We start from the raw sequence: 27,159 nt of genomic DNA on the forward strand, positions 1-27,159 counted from the left end.
TCACGAATACAGCAGAGCGACTGGCCAGTAGAAGTGAGAACTGGTCTGCCTGATGATGGCGCTGTACCAGAACATTCTGCATTCTGGCCTGGTTATTCTTAGGCCAGGGTGGGCCACTAGCTGACCTTGGTCTCCTGCAGCGTTTTGCAGTGTTCTGGCTTTTATACTCTGTTTCAGTGGTTCCCAACCGGGTCCTCTGGGACCCACAGAAAGTCTGAAGTTCTGCTCCCTCCCAGCTCCCTACTGGGCCTTCTGTGGGTTTGCGGGACCAGATTGGGAATCACTACCCCACCATAACCCGAAACTCTAGCATGTAAGTACCGCTGTTTGATTCTGTCGTGCTTTACGGAAACCGTGTTAGGAAAGACACTATATAAAACTACTCAGTTGAATGCAATTAGCAGCACGACCAGAAACTATGTTAAATTCCACAACAGCATATTCTGGGGACTCCAGTTTAAAAAACAGACTGGTAATAAATGCAGAAGATTTTATTATGATGGAGGAAGCACAGACCCACAGGGAGGAAGAGGCGCAGCTGTGCGAGCGACGCCCGGCTCACTGCGACGCCCGGCTCACAGCTCAGCGATGGGCTTGTGTGGCCAGTACGGGTGCTTGACTTTGTCCAGCTTTGTCTCAGGGAAGACACTGTTCAGGTCGTCTATGGTCATCTGGTCGTATGGGATCATATTCTTAAATTTCTCCAGCTGCGAAGGAGCGAGACGGCTGCGTGACACATCGTAAAGAGGAAGCGATAGCGACTGACTGTCATGGCTCAGCACGCTCAATCTTAACATGGGTGTGAGCACAAGCCACGGAAAGAGTAATCCTGTGAGACACAGCAGGCAGGACACAGGACCGCTGGCACGGGGGTCCTGACCGGTATGGAATGCAGTCGGCATGACAACATGCCAGATGGACGGGCGAGCCTTGGGCGCCTCACCTCCTCCTCATAGACAGCAATGCGGGCTTTGGACTCCTGGATGTAGGCTACAGCACTTTTGCTCTGAAGAACAAAGAGGTCAAAGGTTAAAATAATTCAACAGCAGGGGGCGCTATTTCAGATAGTGGTACACAGCGCAGACAGCGATTGCAATAATGACATCATACAGTAGTTTCACCCTTAAATGAGTCAAACTGGGAAGAGAGATGCTGTAAGACTGGCTGGAAGTGCAAGGTTTCGTTCGGCTGACTCGAAGGCCTTGAGTGACCTGGGGCTCTTAAACGGGTTCAGCTAGATTTAATTGGTTACCTGACCAACCCAGCATATGGTGAAACTGTAAGCAGCACAGCAGGCCAGGAAAAGGTGTCTGTCAGGCAGACAAAAGCGATGGGATTCACAGTGACGGTGCAGCAGGCCAAAGACGGCGAACCACGACACCCCACCTCGCAGTGACACCTACCGCCTCCTGCTCCTGGGTATCGATCTTGCTCGTCTGCGTGTCAACGGGCTCCGGGACCTTCAGGGCGGCAAACTGCAGGTGGAAGACGGATCAGGCTGATTTACGAGGATAGCCGACTTGGGTGTACTCCAAAAACCGTGGAGCTGGTATCGATAGCTGGCCCTGCCAGTTTTGTGTTTATTAGCTGTTAAATAATGTTTTTAACTGAATGAACTGTAGATCCTTTGTTCTATGAGGTCATAGTGTAATATGGGAGTTTCCTTATTTTATCTGATGTAACACAACACAATCAAGGGCACTAATTAATGCGACAAACCAGATCCATTCAATGAGCCACCAGCCGAATTAGCAAAAAATAAAACAACCACATGATGTTCTCTGGCCATTATTTAGGAAGACAAGATACAGATCAGAACTGGACACTCCCATCCAATTACACATGTGCTCTTGGGCAGGAGGTCACTAGGACGACCACATATCAGTACAAGATGCCTAATCTTATTTGACAGACATGGAGAGCTTCTCCGAGTAGGAGCGCCGGTCTGACCCAGCTGACACCATGTGAGATTATGACAATAGATTCTTACATATATGATGCATGTTCTAATTAATCTTTGTGCTTAATCTCAGATGCTGACTGAATCACATCGTAAACATGTATTCAGGAAGTAACTGCAATTTGTCCTTAGTCAACCTAGAGGAAAAAGGTACTCGACCTGTAGCAGTGAGACAAAAATATGATTTATGTCTCCATGAATTATTTCTACTGTGTTTTCACTTTTGCCCACAAATAGCCCATCCACAAGAGGCTGGGGACAAGTTTGTAGCCTCAGACTGCCCCAGCACTGGATGAGGGCTCCTTACCGCCAGGATGCCACTTTTACACGATTTACACAGCTCCTCACCACTCATTTTACACCATCCCAGTGCAAAGTGTCTTATTTCAAAACAAATACAGTAACTGATCTCACTGATTTTCATTTTATTTTCTTCATAGTATTATTTCGTTTTTTGTTCTTTTTATTGTCGTCTTATTTGTTTTTATTTACGTGTAGTTTATTTTTCTTTGAATTATATATTTCCTTTTGAGCACAATCCAGCCAGCAAGATTAAAAGCATTTCACTACAATGTATTTTTGTGTATTTTTCTGTATGTGACAATTGAAAGTCAAAACACAAATAGGCTACAATTAATTCATGGAAAGGAAGTTAATTGCTAGTTATTAAACTATATGGAAAAAAAAATCACAAGAGTGCCAAACTTGTAAACAAAATTGGTTTGATGACTTAAAAAGATCAAAGCCTCAAAGCAGAAAGGGGTAACTGAGAAAACCAGTCAGTCATGTGACGCCTCCTCATTGGTCTGGGTGGGTCTGGGTGGCTGCATGTTACTCGGCTTAATGTATATTAGCTCTGTCCCAAGCAGACTCGGGTGATGTAACCCAGCCAGTCCCAACAGGAAAAGCTATGATTTATGGGATAAAGGTGTCCGGCTGGGGAGTGACGGACAAGCTCCTAAACGGTTGGGTTAGATTCCTGCGTTGTTTTTTTACAGTTTGACGCAACATGTCCCCACACGGTGGTATCCATACCCTCTTCTCAAACTCGTCCACGAGGCCAGGCTTGGCCACTGCCTTCCTGTAGTAACTCCAGTCGATCGTGGTGGGTTTTTCGGGAAGCGAGGACAACCTGCCGGGGCAGAAGCTAAATGAACCACAAGGCGGACTGTGTGTGTATATAAATAATATATATATTTGTTATAGTGTGTGTATATAAATAATATATATATTTGTTATAGTGTTATGTGTGTGTATATTATATACAGACACATCGTGTGTGTGTGTGTGTATATACACACACACACACATGCATACATACATACACACACACACACATATACACATACATACATACTCACTCACACTCATATTCACACTCAGGGAAAGCAGAAAGCTGTACCAGTCAGCAGTATGCATTTTTCATAGGTATATCCTGACAATGTGGGAGGATGTGCACGATTATAACAGTCAGAAGCGGCGTAAGGACAGGGGTACTGGCAGCCCGACCTGGCGGCCAGGCCATCGCTCCGTGTCTTCAGGGCATTGAACAGAGACTTCTGATTGGGCGGCACCCTCTCCGCAAAGGAGACCCAGTCTATGGCCTTAAGTGCAGCGCGGCGCCCAGACATCTGCCTAGCCTGGAGACAGGGAGCACAAGTTAGGGGCTGAAGAGGAGGAGGAGGTGATGCGAACGCCTGACCTACCCACACGAATACTTTAAAACTCACAGCGTACTGGTTTCAGTTTAATGACTCTTTTGAGCTGTAGTTGTTAACGCAGAAGACGTTAAGGACACTGGAATGAAGTGTCCCTGACCGCTGCAGAATCCCGTTTTGGGTCTGATATCAGACGTAAAGTATGTGAACAAACACCTGGCTCAGTGCCTGCCGTCTTTGCTCGGTAATTAAAACTCCACTTCCCATAAATCCCCTCGGCTACCGACAGCTGCTGAAACCCATGATTTTTGCAATCGAGCCTTTTATTGTGGTATTTTCACAGAAAATTGGGTATTTTTATGTCATTCTTCTGCCAGCAGACGGGTAGGGTAGGGGCTCCGATCCTAGCGGCTGGGACCACCGACCCACTGATGAGTGACGCTCTAAAAGCTGCCAAGGTCAGGTGGGTCCCCCTCATAACGCTCATGCTAACCACCCGCAGCACTTATGCAAGCCATATAATGCGTTGATTCACCCCTAAACACATGCAGGAAAACTTTTGCAAAGTCTGCAAAAAAGACTGAGGAAACCTAAAACCCACTCACCTTGAATCAGCTGCAGACACGGGGGAAGGAAAAAATACAGAAGCGCCGGCTGACAATCGGATGCGGAAGTGACGCATTGGAGGAGACGCGGTTAACTCCTTGGTAGCCTGAGATATGGAGTGAATCTCAATGGGCCGTACTTGTGTTCTCGTGTATTCCATTGCCGATGACCGATACAGAAAAAATACAAATATAGAAAACGGTAAAAATCCTCGGATGTTGTTCTTGCCACGCCTCAAATATCAAGGGCGCATTGGTTGCATACGCGCCAAACGAGCCCAGTCCCATAATTCATTACACCCCAAGTTATTTATTTGGAGGCAAGGTAGGAAGACCGATCTTTCCAAGACCACAAGTGTGGACTTTGCGCTCTTGGTATTGAGATTCACCTGGGGCTCTGGGTCTTTGAAATCGGTGTGGTGGGAAACGCAGGCTGATGGTGATTTTTAGGGGTACACAGTTGTAGTTCAGTTAGTTATTTTCTTATTGGAAATATAAATGATTATCCAGCCACCTTGCACCGCATAAGTAGCTGGAAGATTGAAAATGGATGGATTATGTCACAAACCTTTAATTTGGTTAATCTTTACTGTTGCAGTTAGGCGTGAGGTTCTTCATCCTGATCTTAATCTATGGCATTACGCTGTGGATTAATTGTGATCCTCGTTTGTCTGCATGACAAATTCCCTTAGTCATTGCACGAACATTGACTAATGCTTACAACTGAATATAAATACACACCCAATGCAAAGATAAGTGGTTTGTTTGGGCAAGACCTTAATTAGGTGAACAACCTTCGGCTGCTCGTTCTGAGACTTTTGCCTCCAAATGTCTGAGTGCTGTTTTACTAGCACACAGCTACACAGTACTTGTATAGAAACTTAATTGCATAGTGTTAAGCAATTGGATGCAAACAACACAGGTTTCTTGTGACAGACCGTGGATCAGTTTACTGTACCAAGGGTAAACATTTGACCAACATTTAACACCAACTGATTTAATGACAGTCTCTACCTCTCTGCAATGCAACTCAATACAGAGCTGTAGTCTAGCACAGCACTGAGCACTCTGCCCAAATCCAGGCAGGCACATGGGCTCCCCAGAGAAGCATATCTGGTTGAAGAAGAGTCCATCCAGAGGTACTTACAGCACAGCAAGCCAATAATCAGCGAAGGACTGGCTGTCGGGGGCAGGGCCAGCAAGCTCAAGTTTGCTTACAAAGGTGAGAGTGGCTGAGTTTGCCATTTGCCATTATGTTCATTGTAAAATGGAGACTTTACTGGATGAACTCTGGAAGGGCCTCCATCCCTGGGGAGGTTCTGAAGGCCGACTCTGACCCAGCTACCCCTGTTTGTTTCCTGTAGGTTGTACGACATTCTACAATATGGTTGGTGGTCAAAGAGGGGATATGGGATGGTAAGGACACGCCCTGCGACTGGGGGTGTTTGGGAGCAGAGATGTGTTGGTCTGTGTACGGGTGTGTGGTTCTTGTTGGTCCTGGTTCTGGAGACCCTCTGTTCACTGGGCCTTGCATGCCTGATCTAAAAGTGTGGTTCTGGAACATTCTAGATGACTGTCAATTTAGCTTTCATTAGGTGCAGGGTCATGGCGTGGATATCATAGGCCTACTAAAACAATGTGCGGAATTTACTATCACTGACTGAGCCGCACGCTGCCAGGGGGAGGCGCTGATGGGTCACTGCTTAGGGTTCCGTCAGAGGGAGGCGCTAAGCCCCTCAGCCCCCCAACTGCCCATTTCGAAGACGCCACAAACACGGCCATGCATTTTGGGATATGGCTGGGCCCACAGCAGTGATGTAATATGTAAACATGAGTAGGTGCAGTGCTGATGGGAGAAACTTCAGAAAAGCCTGCAGGCTGGATTACTGCGCACTGCGAGGCAGTGCCTGTTTAAAAGGAGCTGCACTAATTACAGTCCCTGTTGGTTGGGCCTGTCGGTGATTCACAGCATGCAAACAGCCCACGAACCCGTGACATTTGGGCCAATCAGGATTTGGGCTCAGCAGGATTGCAATCTCCCTCGAAACCCAAGTAGTTGACTTAAATAATTTTGGCGCCAAATATGACTGATGTGCATTTGTTTCAGGTGGCATCCAAGCATCATGGTGTCCTAAGGAGACTGATACCTGCAGGCTGCTGGTTAAAACCTTTATCTAGGTGTAAGACAGAGAGGTCATAGATGCCTTGGGCTTGTTCAGTGGTGATAATACACACCCAGATCATGTGACACATCTCTTGATCTGGTGCCAACCCTGTTTTCCTAGTCTGCCCCCCCTTTTGCTGGGCGTTTCTCCTTCATTTCTCTCTCCTAGTTCGTTAAACCCCCCCAAAACCCAAACGACATCCCCCGATCCATCTTCCTGTCTCCGTGTCGTGTGCCTGTTCAAGTTGTTGTGTGCATCACCCACCCAGCCAGAGTAAGTTTTAACATCTATATACATGTTACATGGGGTGTTTTGCGGCATAAGAGCTGATTCTTAGTGACCGTAGCTGATTGGCTATTTCAAACTGGACCAGGACTGCGAAATCCCACGGAACCCAACAGGATGTGGCTCAAACAATGCGGGCACTAACTGTGCATAGTAACAGACCACATACCCCGGCTTTCAAAGACTCTGTTTCCCCCCATAACTTCCTGGGTTTGTTGTCGGTAATCCCGTGCTCCCGCTTAGGACTCGGTATTTTAGATATTAGCTGCTGGTGTGGTTTGGTTTGGTCTTTCTCCACTGCCCTTGTAGGTCTTGCCAGCAATTGGGCTAAATCATTCAGGGACCCACCGTGTCACTGTGAGGAGTCACCTGGCCCGTTTGACTGAGGTCACGGAGGCAGCACTCGGAGGTTTCTCCAGCCTCGTTCCTTAGCCGATTGGCTGGTCACAGTTTGACCGCATCACCCCCACCGACAAATAAGGAGCCCACCTGTCCATCCCTCTCTGTAGCACTCATTCCCACTCCCAGCTTCTTCTTCTGCATTTGTCCGGCATCCATTTTTTCGTCCTTAATTGTCAGCTTATCATCCTTTCCAAAGAATATGTATTATTTCTAATCCTACCAGTATGGATAATACAAGCAAAACTACTCTGCAGAATTTCTCTGAATTCCCCAGTCTGAAGCTCTCGTCACCATGACACCTGTGTCATTAATCTGCCCCCCCCCCCCCCCCCCCCCCCCCCAAATGCAGTTTGTTTTAGATCGGACGTGGCTGCCTGTCCTCTGCTCTTCTTGGACAGACAGTCTGCGTATGACTGCAGCTGTCGACGACATTGGTGGGTGACGATAGCCTGAGGGTATCTGGAAGACCGGGGGACGGACTGAAGGGGGAGCTGGAGAGGCTGGCCTTGCACTGCACTGGATAGAGGACAAGATTTCTCAAGGAATGCCGAAGAGGAGGGAGGGGCGGTCACCCTCTTAAGAAACCCAGCTCACTCTGCCTTCCTATTGGCCCTTCAAAGCAGGAAGTCCCACCCAGACAGTCATAAACACATTCCAGCCGGACCTGCCACATTTTGAGAAGCTGAAAATAAGTGAAGCAAGCATGCTTTGTCCGAGCAGGTGTAAGAAATCCCTTTCCGGTATGATCTTTTGTGTCTCATATTTCTGTGTGAAGAATTTATCCCGCTCAGTAAAAAAAAAAACCTGAAATCTTTCTTTCTGAAACTAAATACACCAGGTCATCAAAACCTGTTCTGTAGGCAGTAAAACTCGTAATCTCAGTATTTTTATGTTCTCTGTGGTTTTCTGTGGAGTGCATGCGTGCCTTTCTCCACGGGTGCTGGTTTTGCTGTTTATGAAACATATCTTTCAGTGCGTAGCACAGTGGAGGACTGTCTCCTGCCACCGGTTGCTTGTTTAGCGAGTACTTGGTAAGGGCTGGGTGTGCAGGTGCCGAGGTGAGTGCCAGGACGTCCACGTGTAGGGAGCATGCCGCAGCGTGCCTGTAAACATGCCGATGGTTTGGCACGGCCCGCGTGTTTGGCTCGCAACATTTTTCCTGAGTCAGGGATAAAAAATATTGAAAAAAATAATTGCAAGGATGTTAGGGTCACATGTTGTCATAGTGAACTCCAGTGGGTAACCCCACATTTTGGGTATCCCTGCTTGCTCCACCAGTCAAACACACACCGCGACTTTATTCATTTGCAAGAACAAATAAATTCAGAGGATGTTCATCATTTCAGTACCTTTACTTGCAAGAAAATGTCACGCCTTTGATTAATCAAGGTAACCTCCTCTAGCAGTTATAACAGCAGAGAAAATCTGAGACATTCTTTCTACGAGGAACATTAAATACTGCTCCGTGTCATGGGATGAAACAGTTAACTAGTTAACTATTTAAAGTTAAAGGACAGCCTGGAATTTAACTGCCATCACCACACAGCCAGTTAACAGGACGTCAGACATGCACTGTTACGTTCTCTTTCCATGTTATACAGGAAACTTGTTTTATTTGACTTATATTTTCATTTATAGTTGTTCACTCAACTTCCCAGTGTTCAACAAGAATAAAAACTCTGACGTCTATGAAATAAATGGAAAAGCATCCTGTGGTGTGCCTGGTAATGTAGATCACAGTCTAACACAGAGCTGGGCAATCGTATCCGCAAAGGGCCGGTGTGTGTATGCAGGTTTCCACTGCAACTCCCAAACCAGTTTACTAATTAAAAGAGTGATTGGCTGAAGAGTCCTCACACCTGCGTTTGAACAGCTGTCCTAAAAGTTAGCCCAAAAGCCTGCACACACACCGGCCCTTTGCGGATAAGATTGTTAACCCCTGGCCTAGAATCTTCCAGACTGCAGCCTCAAGCCCCCAGTGTGATGTTCATAATGGCGGATACTGGTTTTGCTGCTCTTTGCTTTCTGGAAAAGCCATCACCATATTGTCCCTCTTTTTCCGCATAAATGAACATTTCTAATGTGTTGCATTCCCCTGCAGAGCCTCTCCCGCCACGACCTCTGACCCCTCACTCATTTCACTCCATCCACAGATGTCTTCATCCATTAGCCTGGATGGTATGGAAACTCTAAACCATTACTGGCGTTTGCAGCGCTGTGTGAGATTTAAGTTTCACTGAATAGCGATTTCAGTATCAATTTGGCGTGATTATCCTCCTTTTTCAAACGCTGCTTTTCCAAAGTTTATCGATAAATTTTTGGTAAAAGAAAGGTACTGTATGATGTAAAAACGAGAATTTTGTGTGTGTTAAAATGAGGTCAAACACAGTGTGTGTTTCATAAACAGCGGCTGTGTCAGAACTAAGTAAAGTTAAAGGAACAAAGTAGACAGAAAATATGGAGGTAAAATGGTAAGTTTTGTGAAATCCGGTGTAAATCTCTTATAGAATGGAAACAAACCCAAGAACTCACAGATATTACACTTCCAAACAATTCACTGTGTTCTTTATTGATTTATACCTAAATATGCTGATCTTCCATGCTCTGCTTCATGTGAGCATGTGTGCATGCCAACTACAGCCCCCCCCCCCCCCCCCCCCCCCCCCCCCCCAGCACACAGACAGAGACTGCCCTGGGAGAGAGTAGGTGTCTCCATCTTCGTTGAGGCGGAGGTGTGTGTGAAATGGGATGTTTCATAAGAGGCATTCCTGAGCCCCATCTGTTAGAAAGGCTCAGTCAGCTCCTGGCGAACGGGTGTGAGCTTCAGCGACGTCTGACAGGGACTGAAAGTTCGTGTGTGGTGCCACAGGGACCGCTCCGTACGGTAAGGGCCTTCCAGCTGACCCCCCTCCCTCCGCACACCGGGACTGTATAGTTACATGCTTAGAGTTACGCGGTTCTGACCTACTTAATGCTGTGCTGTCAAAACAACCGTCAACTTTTTCTGTGAATGGGGAGAAGTCGCGAGCTCGTCTTTTACGGGACACTTTTGTCGAGGGGCTGCTGTGAACGTTGTGTGCTGAGGAGCCCTTCTGCTGTCATGCCAGCTAACCGCTGACAGACGCAGCCGAAACATCTCAGGGAAGAAGAGGTACAACAGGAACTGGCATGTCTGCTGAAAAGCAGGACCGTTACGCTACACTTCGAGTGCCTCAGGAGTAGTCAGGCAGCTGCCAGGCAATTCGCTTTTCTAAGTTGAATTAACAATTTTCAGCGAGTGCCAGGGATCTATTGGCTAAGATCACTGTGTGTCCGCCCTCCGGGGGCTGTTACGTGATTGTGATGTACCAGGAACGGTAGGGAGTATGGGGGGGGGGGGGGGGTCCACTACTTCACACCGATGTTGGTCTGGGTATCTTAATGATACTATGCTGCTTAATCATTAATTATCATTTTTACTTTTTGTTCATTAATTTCTTGCTTTTTCGGTTTTACGGCTGGATATCTGAATTAGGCAGCTGGGGGGGTGCAGACTCCCCCTCCAGGGCCTGGGGGGTGCACTTCACTCTCCTTTATCATTGCACTACCTGTCACTCCTGCTGCTGTCCTCAATTCTCACACGTTGCTCCCGTCCCGCTTTTTCCTTAAACTGCAACAGAAGGTGCTGTGTATCTTAACACCTTATTCTCACAGAAATATCACGATGTCAGGGCTTTTTACAAAACCCATACAAAATACCAGCGCATCCAAACTACAGTAAGTACTATTTAAATGACAATGGATCCATGAAACAACGAAATTTAAAAACAAGTTATTCCACATTCTGAGAACATGGTAAACATTGTGATTTTGACATTAGTCGTCCAGTTTTACATACTCTGTCGTTCATAGTCCAAATAGGTGTAAAATGTGGTTTAGAGATATGTTAATCACTTTGTTGAAAGTTTTAACTGAATTTTTATATAGAGCTTTTAAACCGTTTTAATAGTTTTTCAAAAATTATACTATGATAATTTGAATAATGTGGCCATGCGTGGTATTCGGTGCAAAAGACAAACTCTCCCTCGTATAAAGGCAGACGCAGTATGTTCAGTGTTATGAATTAAACAGAGAAGCGTATTTTTGTGTAAATATGTGTTGCTGTATTTTTCATGTAGCCAAGTAATTTCTGACGTGACACTGGTGTCAGACTCTGTGTGTGTGTGTGGGTTTGCATAGATCACATTTGGGGACAAAATGTTCCCAAAGTGCGGTAAAGCCTGACACTTACTTACTTGTGGGGACACTTCTTCAGGTCCCCATTTAGATAACCTCAATTTTATAAAAATCTGTCAATGCCATCAAAAAAGTAAAAGTGCCAAAAGTCTTGTATTTGGGTTGGTTACTTATGGTTAAGGTTAGGGCTGGGTAGAGGTTAAGGGTGTCCTTGTCTCGTTTCGGTAAGCGCGGGTAATGCGCACAGGCAGGATCGGGTGTGCGCGCAGGAACAGGCAAGCGGCGATCAGGCAAGGAGCAGGCAGAATACGGGGTAAAAGGGGATTTAATCAAGGGATCGGGGGAACGCAGAGCAGGACACATCTACTGACGCTCACAAACATCATTGACGGACAAGGGACACAGGCAAGACTTTGACTTAAATAGACAGGACTGATCAAAATAACTAGACACAGCTGGGTACGATCAGGGAAGCACACGTGGATAATCAGGGGGGCGTGGCACACACGAGGATCGTACGAGCCGGATATGACAGTCCTGATAGGGATTAAGGTTTTTCCCATAGAAACGAATGGACGGTCCCCATTTAGATAGGTACACCAACATGTGTGTGATGATTTGGGTTGTGTGTTACAGACCAAATACCAACACGGCCTATATGTACATCCACCGGTGCTGCACACTAAGAGGAGCCGTCTTCTAATGACAGGGGAAACCGGGGTATCGAAAGTGGGGGCTGGTCGGATTACCGCGCGCCGCCAATCACCAGGAAAGTTCCAACCCACTTACTCGTTTCAACAGTCCTGGACGGGCAGCCGGTAAATCCCACGTTACTGAATCCGCCCCGGTGACCGAGCAGCACCGAACAGCAGCAGAGAGGCGCAGGTGCCGGTGTGAGCCCCACTTAACCCGCCTAGATCCGATGAAATAGGATATCAAGGGTATAATTCATTAAAACTAAGCGGCTTTTGAAAAGAAACCCGATGTATAAATGTAGAACGCATATTATTCCGTAAATGTGTGTTCACATTGTTCACTCTATGTTATCGGTGTAACTTTAACGATATAATATAACTTTAAATTAAAATTAAGCAAACGTTTTTCGCCCATGATCATCATTTAGTTGCGCGGTCAGTAACCTGGCGCCACCAACAAGGCGAAACTTCTACACGGATTTCGCGGCTCAAAAGTGCGACGCCGGCTGATGTAGTAAACAAGATTCCGGCCAAATGCGTGATCATGCCACTGCAGCCCGGCACGCCGCTGCTTTACCGCGGGAGGGGGCCGGGCGGCCGGGGACTCGCTGTTTGCTGAGGACGGCTATGGAGACCCTTTAAATTCACAATGACAGCGATGATTCTATACATGTGGGTCTTCTAGTGAGTTAAATATATTTAAAAATATACGTTAAAACGTTATTTTGCACACCGAAGTTCTCCAGATAGTTGAAATAATTTGCGATGCTTTACGCCTTTTCTGAAACAAACACAGACAGAGCGAGAGAGTGAGTACTGTGGAAGAGTTGTAAGCAGTCAAAGGAAATGTTGAAAGCTATTTATCTGTGTAGTAGGATAAGTGCATAATTGCTCGCAACAAAAAGAAATCGTTACCATTACAACATATGAAAATTAAGAATAACAAAATAAAAACTATTATTGTAAAGTTATTGTTTTCTAGTTGGACCGCTAGGTGAACACCAGTTCACAAAACTGTCCAGAAGGACACTTTAGTTATTCCATTTATTTGTTAAAAATTCAGATTTTTTTTTTAATAAATATAAAATCGTGTTTCCCCTTTGTGGGGACCGGAAACATCCCCACAACGTCAAAAACAGTTTTTTGTATCATATTGTTGGTAAATTTCATCCCCACAATATCATATATGTATAACAGACATACACATCAGTATAAATCAGTAGGGGGTGGTGAATGAATCCAAAAGAAATATTAGGACGTACACGTCTTCCCTACCCCCAACCCTAGGTTCGTACGCCCATGCAAACACATACTGTTTACACTCATACAAACCGACGGGCTCTCTCTCTCTCACACACACACACGGACACGTCACACGTCTCCTCCCATAAGCAGCGCGACCCCTTTCTGCTGGGTAGCCGCTTCTGACCGCGGCCCCACTGTGCGAAATGGACGAAGTTTGTTCATGTCCGGAATGATGGAGGTGAGTGTTTCCCTGACGGCCGCTTCTCGCCGCAGTCGCTCCCGGCGCTGACCGGCTCGCTGCGCCCAGTAAGCCGGCATGACGCTGGACGTCTGACAGCCGCGGCTACCGACCAAGATTAAGTTTTCAAAACTCTAATTTACTGCACTTTTTAAAATAAATAGCATTCAAAAATTAAACGGCTTCAGCGTAGCGCCGTTGACCAACATCTAGTTTAAACGTAAAAGACTAAACTGAACCGTATCTTAATATTTTAGGTTCACTTCTTAATGTACCAAATACGTCTATATACAGACAGCGTTTCTTATGTGCTATTCGTCCATTTCTTCGTATATACATTACTTGGATGACCAAAATAAATGAGTTCGCAGCCAGTTCAAACTCCCGTTTGTCTTTCCGTTAAACGCGGTTAAGCAGCCCTGCATACATGCGCCTGTCCTCAGCCAAGCAGGAAGCAGTGAAGGGGGGATATGGAAAAACTCCTCCTGATGTCTTCTTCATGCTAACCTATGAAGTCTACAAAATTGAGACATCAACGCTGTTCCGGTCTCCGCACACTTAGCTGATTGTCAACTTCTTGCAACGTGTGTATTAGATCAATATTGTATTAATATGACATCCTATATGTAAGGAAGAGTCATCGCATCAACACAAACGTGCAGATCGCATTTTTGCGTGCGGTTGACTTAAACACACGCCTTTCACGAACAATTTCAGCCACATTATATCGCCTTTCATTTAGGTTGCCCTCTTCTTGTGTTTGCTTGTCAATGACAGCCCCGTTCCTACAGGTACCAGCCTTTCCCATTTCAGCAAGACCTGGGAATATTCCTCCACTAATGCTGTGCGTAAGCTTATCTGCAAAAGGGGGAAATGTAAATGAAATACAATGCGTACCGAGTGGCGTAATCTTGTTTAAATATTTGAACCGCCTTCGAAATATTCCTGTACATATTATATATTTTTATTGATGCGTGTTTTTGCCTGGCTTGTCTCTGGCCTTTAACTTTTCCGTCGTGCACCAGGTGGCTGCGTTTCTGCCAACGTGTCCCCCAGCGACACTTAACATCTCCGGAGATATTTAGGCTAACTGCTAATTTAAATCCGTGTTTCCCGATTAATCGTTCGAACGGGATTACTCTGATTAATATAAATGATGTATCAAATGATAAAATCCGCAATAATAATAAAAGACATCGACCTAACGGTTCATTTATTTGCTGTGGAACAAAAGTGACGTTTCAAGTCTCCTTTCTAGATAACTAAGGATCACACAAAATTCCCCTGCCCCGCCCCCCCATTGAAAACGTTAATCCAGGGGGAGTCTGCCCTCTTCCCCCTCCAGATCCCTACGTGCTGATTGGTCACAACTGGCCCACTGTAAAAGAAGCAAATATTTATGTGTCTACCTGGATTTCCAGTGATCCCCATTTGTCAGCAGACGCCGCTCCCTGCGTGACGTCATTGCTCAGATGACTGATTCTGCAAAATAAAAGTGCTGTTCTTTTGCAGTCCAAGGAGATGGGAGACAAGGTGGAGACCCCCGTGGACGGCACCCTGGAAGAGGAGGAGCAGCACAGTAATGGAGCAGCGCAGGTGGAACGGCGTGGCCAGTGGGCGGCGCCGGATGGCGGCTGGGGCTGGGTGGTCCTGGGGGCCACCGTCCTGGTTTTGGCCCTGACACTGGCCTTCCCTTCCTGCCTGGGCATCTTCTATACCGACCTGCAGATGGCGTTCCATGCCAGCAACAGCGAGACGTCATGGGTTCCCTCCATCATGACGGCCGTGTTGCATGCGGGAGGTATGTGGGGGTGTTGGGTGGCCTGACGCAGTGATCCAGAAGGCACTGAAAGGTGGGTCGAAACCCTGCAAGCACTAGGACCCTGACAGGGAATGGGCTCCCCATCAGTGACAGGCCATATGTGTCAGCTATAAGGACAGAGCTGGATGGGGTTTCCACTTCAAGTGCATGGTGATGAACATCAGCTGAGACTTAGATGATGAATTTTCTTATTATAACCAGGCACAGGTTCTGAAAGAATAGTGTTAAGAGGTGCAGAATGACAACCTGTAAGACAAGCAGCTCCGGATAGGGGCACTCAAGCCAGTGGGGCGTCATGGGAAGGACAGACATGGTAGATGGAAAGTACTGTGGAAGAGCAGACCTGGATTAGCGCATAAGGCCGAAGTGTGACTGCTCTTCTTACCCCATAAGGCTGAGGTGCGATTTGCTGCTTCCGTGGGCCCCAAGCGGCGCCTCTGATTGGCTTGCGATAAGTAACATCAACTGTAGTGAGGAGGTCTGTACGCACGGAGGCGCTCGGCTGACGGTGCGGCATCACAGTCCCATTTGAGTGCTGCTACAGGATTGGACAGCAGCAGCAGCTTATTCCGTCATAATCCCTACATTCTGCATGTTTAAGTAGGAGATTAACTTTCCATTTTCCACATGCTAGGCTGCGTGAAGGCAGCCCCACCAGTATGGCCTCTGGCAGTCGCTCAGCAACCCATAATCAGCTCATGTCAGCCTCTGTTTCATTGAAAAATTAAGCAAAATAAATATCCAGCCGTCCTCAGCAGCAGCATTTGCTGTCGTGCTGGTGTCCCAGTGGTGGCACTGAATGTAGCGTGAAGGAACAGACAGACAAGGTATGGATGAAATGGGGGGGTTATTCTACATGCCCAGGGAAAGTGTTCACATAGGTGGAGAGCTGGTTAGAGGCACTATATCAGGGATGTCAAACTCCAGTCCTGGAGGGTCAGAGTCCTGCACATTTTCGTTTCCCCCTCATTTAACACACCTGATTCAACTCCTGTGCTAATTACCACACAGCTCTTGAGCTGAATCATTTGTGGTGGTACAGGGAAGGAGCTAAAATACACAGGGCCCCGGCCCCCCAGGACTGGAGTTTGACATCCCTGCAATGTATGGACAAAGGTACTGGGACACCTGGCCATTACACCCACAAGAACTTTTATAACGTTCCATTCTAAATCCATAGGCATCCATATGGAGCTGGTCCCCCCTTTGCAGCTATAACAGCTGCCACTCTTCTGGGGAGGCTTTCCACAGGATTATGGAGAGTGTCTGTGGGGATTTTTGCCCATTCATCCAAAAGAGCATGTATGAAATTGGGCACTGATGTTGGTCGTCACACCATTATCTGTCCTCCACCAGACTTTACAGTTGGCACGATGCAGTCAGGCAGGTAACATTCTCCTGGCATCCGCCAAACCCAGACTCAACCATCAGACTGCCAGATAGAGAATCTTGGTTCATCACTCCACAAAACACGTTTCTACTGCTCCAGAGTCCAGTGACAGTATGCTTTACACCACTCCATCAGACACTTGGTGATGTGAGGCTTGCATGCAGCTGCTCGCCCATGGAAGCCCATAACGTTAAGCTCCCAGCGTACAGTTTTTGTGCTGAGGTTAATGCCAGAGGAAGTTTGGAACTCTGCAGTTATTGAGTAAACAGAGCGTTTAGTGACTACTATGCACCATGTGCTAGACAATGATTTGCAATCTTCATAAGGTAAAGTCTTGAGAGGTGGCAGCATCGTTTAGTGGGCAGTTTGTGCAAGACAATGTGAGTAAAATGAAAAAAGCGATGGACGGTTTGCGAGTTACTGTTCTCCACACTCGCTACAGCTTGTGATACACGAGGGACTATGAACACAGAAAAGTACAAGTGACCCTATTGCCAGTAGGAGAACAATTACGACTGCGTATCCTTGGTTGGAAGATATTCAAATAGAACTGCAAAAATGCTTCAAAACGCTTAAAAGAAGATGTACAAACCAGGTGGGAGGGACTTATACACTCACCTGCCACTTTATTAGGCACACCTGTCCAACTGCTCGTTGAAGCAAATTACTAATCAGCCAATCACATGGTGGCAACTCAATGCATTTAGGCATGTTGACATGGTCAAGACGAACCGGTGCAGTTCAAACCGAGCTTCAGAATGGGGAAGAAAGGTGATTTAAGTGCCTTTGAGCGTGGCATGGTTGTTGGTGCCAGATGGGCTGGTCTGAGTATTGCAGAAACTGCTGATCTTCTGGGATTGTCACGCAAAACCATCTCTAGGGTTTACAGAGAATGGTCCGAAAAAAGGGAAAACATCCAGTGAGCAGCAGTTCTGTGGGCGAAAATGCCTTGTTGATGCCAGTGGTCAGAGGAGAATGGCCAGAGTGGTTTGAGCTGATAGAAAGGCAACAGCAACTCAAATAACCACTTGTTACAGCCAAGGTATGCAGAAGAGCATCTCCGAACGCACAACACGTTGAACCTTGAGGCATATGGGCTACAGCAGCAGAAGACCACACCGGGTGCCACTCCTGTCAGCAAACAGGAAACTGACGCTACAATTCGCACAGGCTCACCGAACCTGGACAATAGAAGATTGGAAGAATGTTGCCTGGTCTGATGAGTCTCGATTTCTGCTGCGACATTCGGATGGTAGGGTCAGAATTTGGCTTCAACAACATGAAAGCATGGATCCATCCTGCCTTGTATCAACGGTTCAGGCTGGTGGTGGTGGTGTAATGGTGTAGGGGGCATTTTCTTGGCACACTTTGGGTCCCTTAGTACTAATTGATCATCGTTGCAACGCCACAGCCTACCTGAGTATTGTTATGTATGTATGTATGTATGTATGTATGTATGTACCTAACTGTGCTCAGTGTAACTTAACTGTGTTTCCCTACCGTTTATGGTTGCTGTGATATTGTTGCTTAAGTGCGGTCTGTGTTTAAGGAAGTTTAAGGACTGTGTTAAGAGAGCAACTTCACTCTGTTACTTTACACGGTCCTCTACTTCGTGGTTGAGTGTTAAGAGGTGTGTCCCGACGCATTTGTCCATATCGTGTAGGCGGAGGATTGCTCAGATAGATGGAGAAGTTGTGAGGTACAGCTTTTAGGTGTTTTATGTTGCAGTAAAATACCCCTAAAACGGCGGATGGGGAGACAACCGTACACACACACACACAGGTTTGTAATTATATCCTTGTGGGGACCCTCTATTAATTTCTTTGAGGGAAACTCTAATCCCAACATGACGACATAACCTCCACCCAGCCATAACCTTAACCATAAGTAACCAAACAGAATATGAGACTTTCGGCGAGTTTCGTTTTTTGATCACATTCATAGATCTTTGTGGGGACCTGAAAAATGGTCCCCACAACGTCAAAAGTAACAGGTTTTTATCACATTGTGGGGGACTTTTTTGCACTACAGGGCACGGTGAGAAGGTGCAAACTCCACATACAGAGAGCTGAGGCAGAGACTCAAACCCCAGTCCCAGAGGTGTGAGGCAGCAGCCCTGAACACTGCACTGCCATGCTGCCCCCATTCTGAAACCGCGTGTATTAATATGAAGTTGGCTATGTGATAGTGCTAAGTGGAAAATCACTAATCTCATTTGTACAGCCATCTCTGTATGCTTAACCCGTGTCAGTAATGGGTGTGATTTAATTTTCCAGTATCTCTAATTAATAGGGATGTCCACATACATTTGGCCATATACTTTCCTAGATTGGCTGACGTAGCCAATGCCATCCTGTCACCCGAGAGCTCAGTCACCTGAGGACGGATCATGGTGAAGCAGCATCTTTACCCGTGGTGTGTTTCTCTGGCTCCTGTGTTGGTGTTCAGATGTTTTCTGTGCTTTCTGTATGAAAACAGGCCCATTCTGCAGCGTGTTGGTGGAGCACTTTGGCTGCCGTGCCACGGTAATGCTGGGCGGGGTCCTCAGTGGCGTGGGCATGGTCGCCAGCTCCTTCACCAACACCATCGGCGAGCTCTACTTCACTGCGGGCTTCATCACAGGTCAGTGGTCAGCTGCAAGTAAAGCACAGCCACACAGCGCGCAAAGGACAGGGACGCAGCGCGCAAAGGACAGGGACGCAGCGCGCAAAGGACAGGGACGCAGCGCGCAAAGGACAGGGACGCAGCGCGCAAAGGACAGGGACGCAGCGCGCAAAGGACAGGGACACAGCGCACAAAGGACAGGGACAAATAGCCACAGAGGCAGTACATTGCTGATATAGTGAGGAAGTGGAATTTTAACAACAGTATGCGATACAGTGCAGTGGGCATAGGGTCACAGATCGACCGATCACAGACAGTCGCAGAGCCTCGCATCACAGACAGTCGCAGAGCCTCGCATCACAGACAGTCGCAGACCTTCCGTCCCCCTGTCCACACGCACTCTGTCTCTCCTTGCAGGCCTGGGCTTCTGCTTCAGCTTCCAGCCGGCCATCACCATCCTCCGCTACTACTTTGTGCGGCGCCGCGTCTTCGCCAACGCCGTCTCGTCCACGGGCACGGCCATCGGCCTGTCCATCCTGCCCTTCCTCTCCCACTTCCTACGTAACCAGCTGGGCTGGAGGGGCAGCTTCCTGGTGCTGGGGGGGCTCCTGCTCAACTGCTGTGTGTGCGGAGCCATCATGCGGCCTGTCAAGGGCCCCCCCCAGCCCGCCCCCAAGGTCCTCAGGACTCACGGCAAGGACCCCCTGCCGCCGAAGGGCAGGATGGGGCGGGCGAGGGCAGCGATGCTCGGCATGTTAAGCGCCGTGCGGCGGCACATGGCCTTTGACGTGTTCTGTAACAACCGGCGCTATCGTTACTACTCCATCGGGATCACGTGGGCCATGCTGGGCTTCGTGGTGCCCCTTGTGTACCTAGTGCCCTACGCTACCACCCATGGCATGGAGAAGGGCACCGTCGCCCTGCTGCTCACCATAATGGGCCTCATCAACATCGTAGCGCGGCCGCTGGCCGGCCTCCTTTTCCAGCGGCCCTGGTTCCAGGGCCGCCACGTGTACGTGTTCTCCGTGGCATTACTAATCAATGGGCTGAGCAACAGCATCTGCGGTATGGCGGCCAGCTTCCCGGTGCTGCTGGCCTACGCCCTGGCCTTCGGCCTCACCATGAGCGTGGTGGGATCGCTGCTCTTCACCGTGCTCATGGGCATCGTAGAGGCCAGCCGCTTCCCTGCCGCCCTTGGCCTCCTGTCTGTCATGGAGAGCGTCACCTTGCTGCTGGGACCGCCCCTCGCAGGTGGGTGGAGATTGGCATTTGAACTATAGAACTTTATTTAAACTGGTTCCACTTAGACATTAGCTTATGTGCACACAGTACATTTACTCTACAATCTGTTACTCATTACTTTAGAGTGGCAGAATGTGCCTGTCAGTATTTTCAGGCAGATAGCTGTTAACAGTGGACAGGCCTGCGTACAGGGGTAACTGAGTGCTTTAGTTTGTCATTATTTGTGTAGGTGTAAACTTAGCTATGACAGGCACACACATGTTATATGACGTGGGCACACAATGTCTCCAACAGCCTCCCCCATGGTCCTTTGACTGTGTTTGAATATAATAGGGCGGGCCACCATTGTCAGGTGACAGGTCTTTTGTTCCACCCTATTCCTGAGATGTTTCACATGAGTATTCAAGGTTACAGAAATCGGGCTTTGGGAATCATGCCAAATCCTCAGGGTTTCCTAATGTCGTGCCCCTGTCCTGATGTTTCAGGCATCTTGGTGGACACCACAGACGAGTACATCCACGTGTTCTATGTGTGCAGCATCATTGTGGCTGTCTCTGCAATCTTCATCATGGTGTCGTTCTACTGGCTGAACCACACCGAGAGCAGGCTGGCCGCGGGGCCCCACAAGTCACTCCCCGAGCTCTCGCTTGACATAGCGGACTGTCAGGACGGCGGGGGGGTCCCATTGCAACGAGTGGAAGCCCCCTCTGGAGAGGTGGTCTGTGCTAACATCGCATGAGCCGGACTCAAGTGTGGTCATGAGAAGAGAGAGCCCCCCCAGACAGGCAGCTATGGAGAAAATACCCTGAGATATTTGCTCTACAGAGGTTTCTGTGAATCACACACACGCACACACACACGCACACACACACGCACACACACACGCACACACACACGCACACACACACGCACACAGTTCAAATCCAGCTTGGAACCGTCTGTCACCCAGATCTCCAGGAAGACCATGCCGTCCCCTCGGGAGCTGTTTGGTGAGTGTCTGGGGGGTGGAGGATTAGTGCCCAGCAGCCTCCCTGAGCTCTGCTTTCTGGTTGGCGTTAGGGGGCAATGATCAGGGGGGGTTGTGCTTCTTTCTGTAGTTTTATATTTTTGTGTAAACACTGGTCTGTGACCTCCTCACCTCAGAAACGGTTTCAGGGTGAAATCCACCCAACGTTCATGCGAGATCGGCCTGCAAAGTGCCTTGCGATATACTGGGTGCAGCCGACTCTCCCTGCCTCCCAGCAGAACCAAACCCTCGCATTCAGGCCAGAACACTCCAGCTCTCAGCTTCCTCTCAGGCCAACTCCAGTCCTCTATTATTACTGTATTATGTGTTAATTTTATAACACAGACTGACAGAGACAGCATCGGAAAACCGAACCGCTCTCAACCAATGAGATGAGAAGGAGCTTTGGAAAAATAGCAAAAAGCACCAAAACATGGCGGCATGGTGGTGCAGTGGTTAGGGGGGGGGCAGGGTGGTGCAGTGGTTAGGGTGGGGGGGCATGGTGGTGCAGTGGTTAGGGTGGGGGGCAGGGTGGTGCAGTGGTTAGCACTGTTGCCACACACCTCTGGGACCCGGGTTCGAGTCTCCGCCTGGGTCACATGTGTGTGGAGTTTGCATGTTCTCCCCATGTCGTCGTGGGGTTTCCTCCGGGTACTCCAGTTTCCCCCCACAGTCCAAAAACATGCTGAGGAGTTATTAAATTGTGTGAATGTGCCCTGTGATGGGCTGGCCCCCCCATCCTGGGATGTTCTCTGCCTTGTGCCCATAGCTCCAAACCCCCCATAACCCAGAAGGATAAGCGTTTTGGGAAACAGATGATATTGTTAAACAGTTCTTAAGCTTATCTCAGGTAAAGACAAAAACAACAGAAAACAGTCGGTGAGATTGTATCCCCAGTAAGGACAGCCTTTCTGTAATTGACAATGTGAAAAAAGACATTGAGGTTTGTTACGTTAAAGGCGTCGGGTCTGTTCATGTTTCAGGCCCCTGACCTCAGGTTGCACTTCTTTCAGAAAAATGTGCTTGTGTCAAATTAATCTATTTTTTTATTTGTGCTGTATTATCACTGCAGCGAGGCACGACATACACGGTATAACCTGTCTCCTTTGGGATCTTCCTCTAAAGTCTAAAAAGGTGAATTGTAGATTTCTGATTTAGTGTGCATGTGGAGAAGGAGCACGTAAGTCTCGGAGTGTATTTGTATTTAATCTTCAGTTCTATTTAATATGACAAACAGAGGGAAATTCATCTTAGAATAATTAGAATAAAGCTCAGTGTCGTAGCATGGGATAGGATGTCGATGTGTGTTTAAATCGGTGGTGCTCCAGCAATCTGGCCCCTGAGTGTGAGATGCCGCTGTGCCGGAATGTAATACAGTCCTGAGGTTCAGCTGGATGGTCCCTCAGCCCATGTCCGGGGGGGGGGGAGGGGGCATGGACAGGGATGCATGAAGCAAAATTCCCCATTCCTCATGGTTCCTGCACCCCTGCTCGTATGTGCATGTAGAGCCTGTGGATTCCCATAGAGCAGTGGATCTCAAACTCAATCCTCAGGCCCCACTGCCCTGCTTGTTTTCCACCTATTCCTGCCCCACACACTGCTGATTACCTGGATCAGGTGTGTTCAGTCAATCAGAAGCTGAAAGACAGCTGGGACTTGTGTGTAGGGCAGGTATAGCGGGAAAACAAGCAGGGCAGTGGGGCCTGAGGACCGACTTTGAGAACCACTGCCATAGCACCATGTGCTCTGATCATGTGACTGCCGTAGGACCATGTGCCCTGATCATGTGACTGCCATAGCACCATGTGCTCTGATCATGTGACTGCCCAACCGTCTGCATCAAGGTTTAGTACATTGAATACTGACCAGCTGATGTAACACCACAGTGATCTCTGCATTAAAGTTTTATCAGTTTATTCCATTACATCTGCTTCTTTCTTTCACCACAGTATAAGTATGTTTAATAATCTAAATGACAGTGTACTTGTTCTTTTGTAACTGAAGGTTTCTTCCATTTTTCCTGCATGACAAAGCAAACTTTCACGTAATTCTCTTCAGAAGCCGACGTCACAGAAATATGTCTCATACTGTATATCCATACCTGCAAAAGCCGCTTTAATATTAGGCCACTTAAAAAAATGGGTTTTTTTCCGAATTCCCGAATTTTTTTAATTATTTTATTTCGTTAAAATCGCATGGAAAATGCCCAAGAATGACGAACTTTGAATTTCCCGCGCATTCCACATCGACGTTTGATCCACATTGTGTAATCCTAGTCTTGGAATGGTTTCATGAACCTAAATTTGTCTCTACCTGAGATGGGCTGGTGCAAAGATTTAAATCTGGGGAAGTGATGTGGTACATGTTCTTAAGTACTTGTTTGTAGAGTTGCATTTCCTTGTTCAACCATTCAGGTTCCTGTATTTTGTAAATTCCTCGTGTTTTAACATGTTTTAATACACTTTCTTTCTAGATGTATATATTTTAAATGTTGGTTGTTCATTTAGAATGGGAATGACAAACAGAATATTGGTTTAAAATAGTATTTTTATATTCACGAATGAAACATCAGCATAAAGTAGCCAAATCCATAGTTGGGAAGGCATTTATGAGATACACAAGGAATTTACATTCTTGTATTTTCTTACATTTAATATATTTGAAACGCAACAAACGAAGAACTGAGGAGGCGTACTAAGTAGGTCTGCTCTCTTCGGTATGTATTTTCAAATATGTATTTTCTTACATATTTGAAAGTCCAAACAGTCAATCAAAATTTGTAAAAAAAAAATAAATAAAAAAATCCCGCCCGCCCTACCCACCCCCTCGAAAAAAAAGGACGAGAACCAATTTTTTTTTAAGTGGCCTTACTGAAAAGCTGACATACGTGACAGTGTCCCACAATATATTGACATTAATGTGAAACATATTAATACAATTTAGGATATTCTGTTTTTATTATTATATATTTTATTATTACTCATAGTCGTTTAAAATGTGGGGATAACTCCATAATTCAATTAATTGATTTTTCAGTTATTTTCATAACCTAAATTGAAACCTTTTATAACTTTACTGAAAAACACAGAAATACGACAACGAGAACTTAATTACTAGCTATTAATGGAGTACAAAGAAAGTAGAATCTTGTCATGATCAGTGGAGAACGGGTAATCGCTCTGGCAGGCGAGCGAGCAGGAAACAGGCGTACTTTGGAGTAACCGGGGATTTATTAAGGGATCAGGTACGGGAAACATCCACCGACTCACAAACATCAATGACGGACCACGGACACGGGCAAGACTTGGACTTAAATAGACAGGACTGATCAAAATAACTAGACACAGCTGGGTACGATCAGGGAAGCACACGTGGATAATCAGGGGGGCGTGGCACACACGAGGATCGTACGAGCCGGGTGTGACAGAATCTCATGCTATTATTTTTTTTGTTTGTTTTTATGAAACCGGGAGATCAAGCCAGTGTAATGGTACTTAACTGAGATATACTACATGAAGAATGATCTTTAGATTTTATCAAAAGGGAGATGCTGGAATGCAGGGGGAATGATGAAGTGGGGGCTTAGGAAGCCTTTTTGTGGGGCCACCTTATTCAACATATTTAAAAAAAAAAACAATGTCATTACATTTCAGAAACTGGCCAAAGACACAAAAGACCTGGAGAGAAAACATTGATCCCTGTGGGACACCTCCACTTCTGCAAAACTAAATAAACTCAGACTAGAATATAATACCATAGTACTGAAAGAAAGCTAAATACAGATTATTCTGGGTCAGGCAGATAGACCATGAAAATGGAGATGGGGTGGAGATCCTTAGGGCAAAGAAACAGCCCACTAAAGCATCAACATCTGTTCAGAATGAAGAAGGAATTAATTACAAATGGCCAGATATAAACACACCTTTTCTAAGAAGAATTTATCAACAACATTAAACGAATGAATGCACAGAGCAGGTTGATGTGAACCATTTTCCATCTCAGCAAAGGCCATATCAGGTCGGAGTAGAGGTTATATTAGAAGAAGATCAGGTGGCTTCTGATGAATCACAGTCATGGAGATATCCAGGGGAGGACGGGTCTCCCACTGAGCTTTTTAGAACTTTCCATGACATATAGTTCCACAGCTCCATGGAAAGTGGGTGTCTCTCAGGTAGCACGCAGACAGTAACTATCACACTAATACATCAGTGAGGTCATTATCCCTGATTCATGTGGAGGCAAAAATATTGACCAAGATCTTAATTAACAGACTGGAGAATTTTTATAATTTTTTTTTTTTTTTTTTTACCAAATTTTCTTCAGCGTGACCATTTTGCTTTATTAAGATGGTTTTTTCACTTTGAATTGTTTCTTTTTCTCAGATTGGGTTGCTGTTCTTCCAGTATCTCTCATGAACTGTTTTTTTTTATAATTTATTAATTTTTGTTTGTTAATGTAACATTAATTGTCCATCAAATTAACAAAGAAAACAAAATGCAATAAATGAACATTGCTGGGTAACACTGTGGTTTCACGTGGTAAGTCTGTTAACTAGAGTTACAATACAGTTCATGTGTGGGATAACATTAGCTGACAGGGTGGCAAACCTGCACTTCACACAGGCAGTTCTGCCTTCAGAACGAACTTGATTCTTCGTGGCATAGATTCAATAAGTGTTTAAAACATTCCTCAAAGACTTTAGTCCATGTTGACATGACAGCATCACAGTTTTTGCAGATCTGCTGGCTGTACTTTCGTGATGCAGTTCCCATCCACCCCATCCCGCAGCTGTTCTATTGGACTGAGATCTGGTGACTGAACTTAATGTCGTGTTCAAGAAACCAGCCTGAGATATGGGCTTTGTGACATGGTGTGTTAGCCTGCTGGGCGTAGACATTACAGTAGCTGGGTGCACTGTGGTCATAAATGTTAAATGGCATTTAACATTTAAATGATGCTCAGTTGGTACAAAGAGACCCAAAGTGTGCCAAGAAAATACCCCACACACCATTACATTACAAAATGTTGTTTACATTAAATTCTGATCCTACCACCTCAATGTCACATACCGAGATTCATCTGACGTGATGAATTATCTTCCATAGTCAAACTTTGGTGAGCTAGTGCCCACTTTACTGACAGCTATGGCACCCAGTGTGGTCTTCTGCTGCTCTTCAAGGTTCAACATGTTGTGTGGGATCAGAGATGCTCGTCTGCATACCTTGGTTATAACAAGTGTTTATTTGAGTTACAAGATATCGGCTGGAACCAGTACGGCTGTTCTTCTCTGACATCTGCCAACAACAGATCATTTTCACTCACTGGATGTTTTTTTACGCACTCTTTGTGAACCTTAGAGATCGTTGTGCATGAAAATCCCAGTAAAGGACGTTACTACTATAAGGACGTTAAAAATTCTGCTACTCGTGAAACAAAAAATAAAGTGCGAGTTTAAATAATAGACCATATAGACAGTGTATACAAAACTTAATAGATGGATGAATGGATGGACAAATAACCCCAAAGAAGTAGTTACCAGCTGTCAATTAGCCAATGAAAACGATTTTGGGGTTCACAGCTATAAGCGGGAGGCGCGTTCACAGCCAGAGCGTGGTTTACAGGAACTG

General features: G+C 46.5%; 2 protein-coding genes across 2 annotated transcripts; one reads left to right on the forward strand and one right to left on the reverse strand.

Annotated features, from left to right (window-relative positions):
- Positions 1-476: 476 nt before the first annotated feature.
- Positions 477-4,363, reverse strand: LOC125742568 (ATP synthase subunit d, mitochondrial-like). Its single transcript, XM_049014673.1, has 6 exons — positions 4,224-4,363; positions 3,470-3,600; positions 2,996-3,092; positions 1,404-1,475; positions 944-1,006; positions 477-707 (listed from the first exon to the last, which is right to left on the reverse strand). Exons 2-6 carry the CDS (start codon positions 3,589-3,591, stop codon positions 576-578), a joined length of 486 nt encoding a protein of 161 aa, XP_048870630.1. The 5' UTR covers positions 3,592-3,600; positions 4,224-4,363; the 3' UTR covers positions 477-575.
- Positions 4,364-9,786: 5,423 nt separating this feature from the next.
- LOC125742563 (monocarboxylate transporter 6-like) lies at positions 9,787-23,456 on the forward strand. The gene is made up of 5 exons (XM_049014669.1): positions 9,787-9,959; positions 14,981-15,269; positions 19,159-19,302; positions 19,702-20,535; positions 21,012-23,456. Exons 1-5 carry the CDS (start codon positions 9,819-9,821, stop codon positions 21,263-21,265), a joined length of 1,662 nt encoding a protein of 553 aa, XP_048870626.1. The 5' UTR covers positions 9,787-9,818; the 3' UTR covers positions 21,266-23,456.
- Positions 23,457-27,159: the final 3,703 nt, after the last annotated feature.

Source organism: Brienomyrus brachyistius, chromosome 5 (assembly GCF_023856365.1).
Source record: "Brienomyrus brachyistius isolate T26 chromosome 5, BBRACH_0.4, whole genome shotgun sequence".
NCBI classification, from domain to species: domain Eukaryota; kingdom Metazoa; phylum Chordata; class Actinopteri; order Osteoglossiformes; family Mormyridae; genus Brienomyrus; species Brienomyrus brachyistius.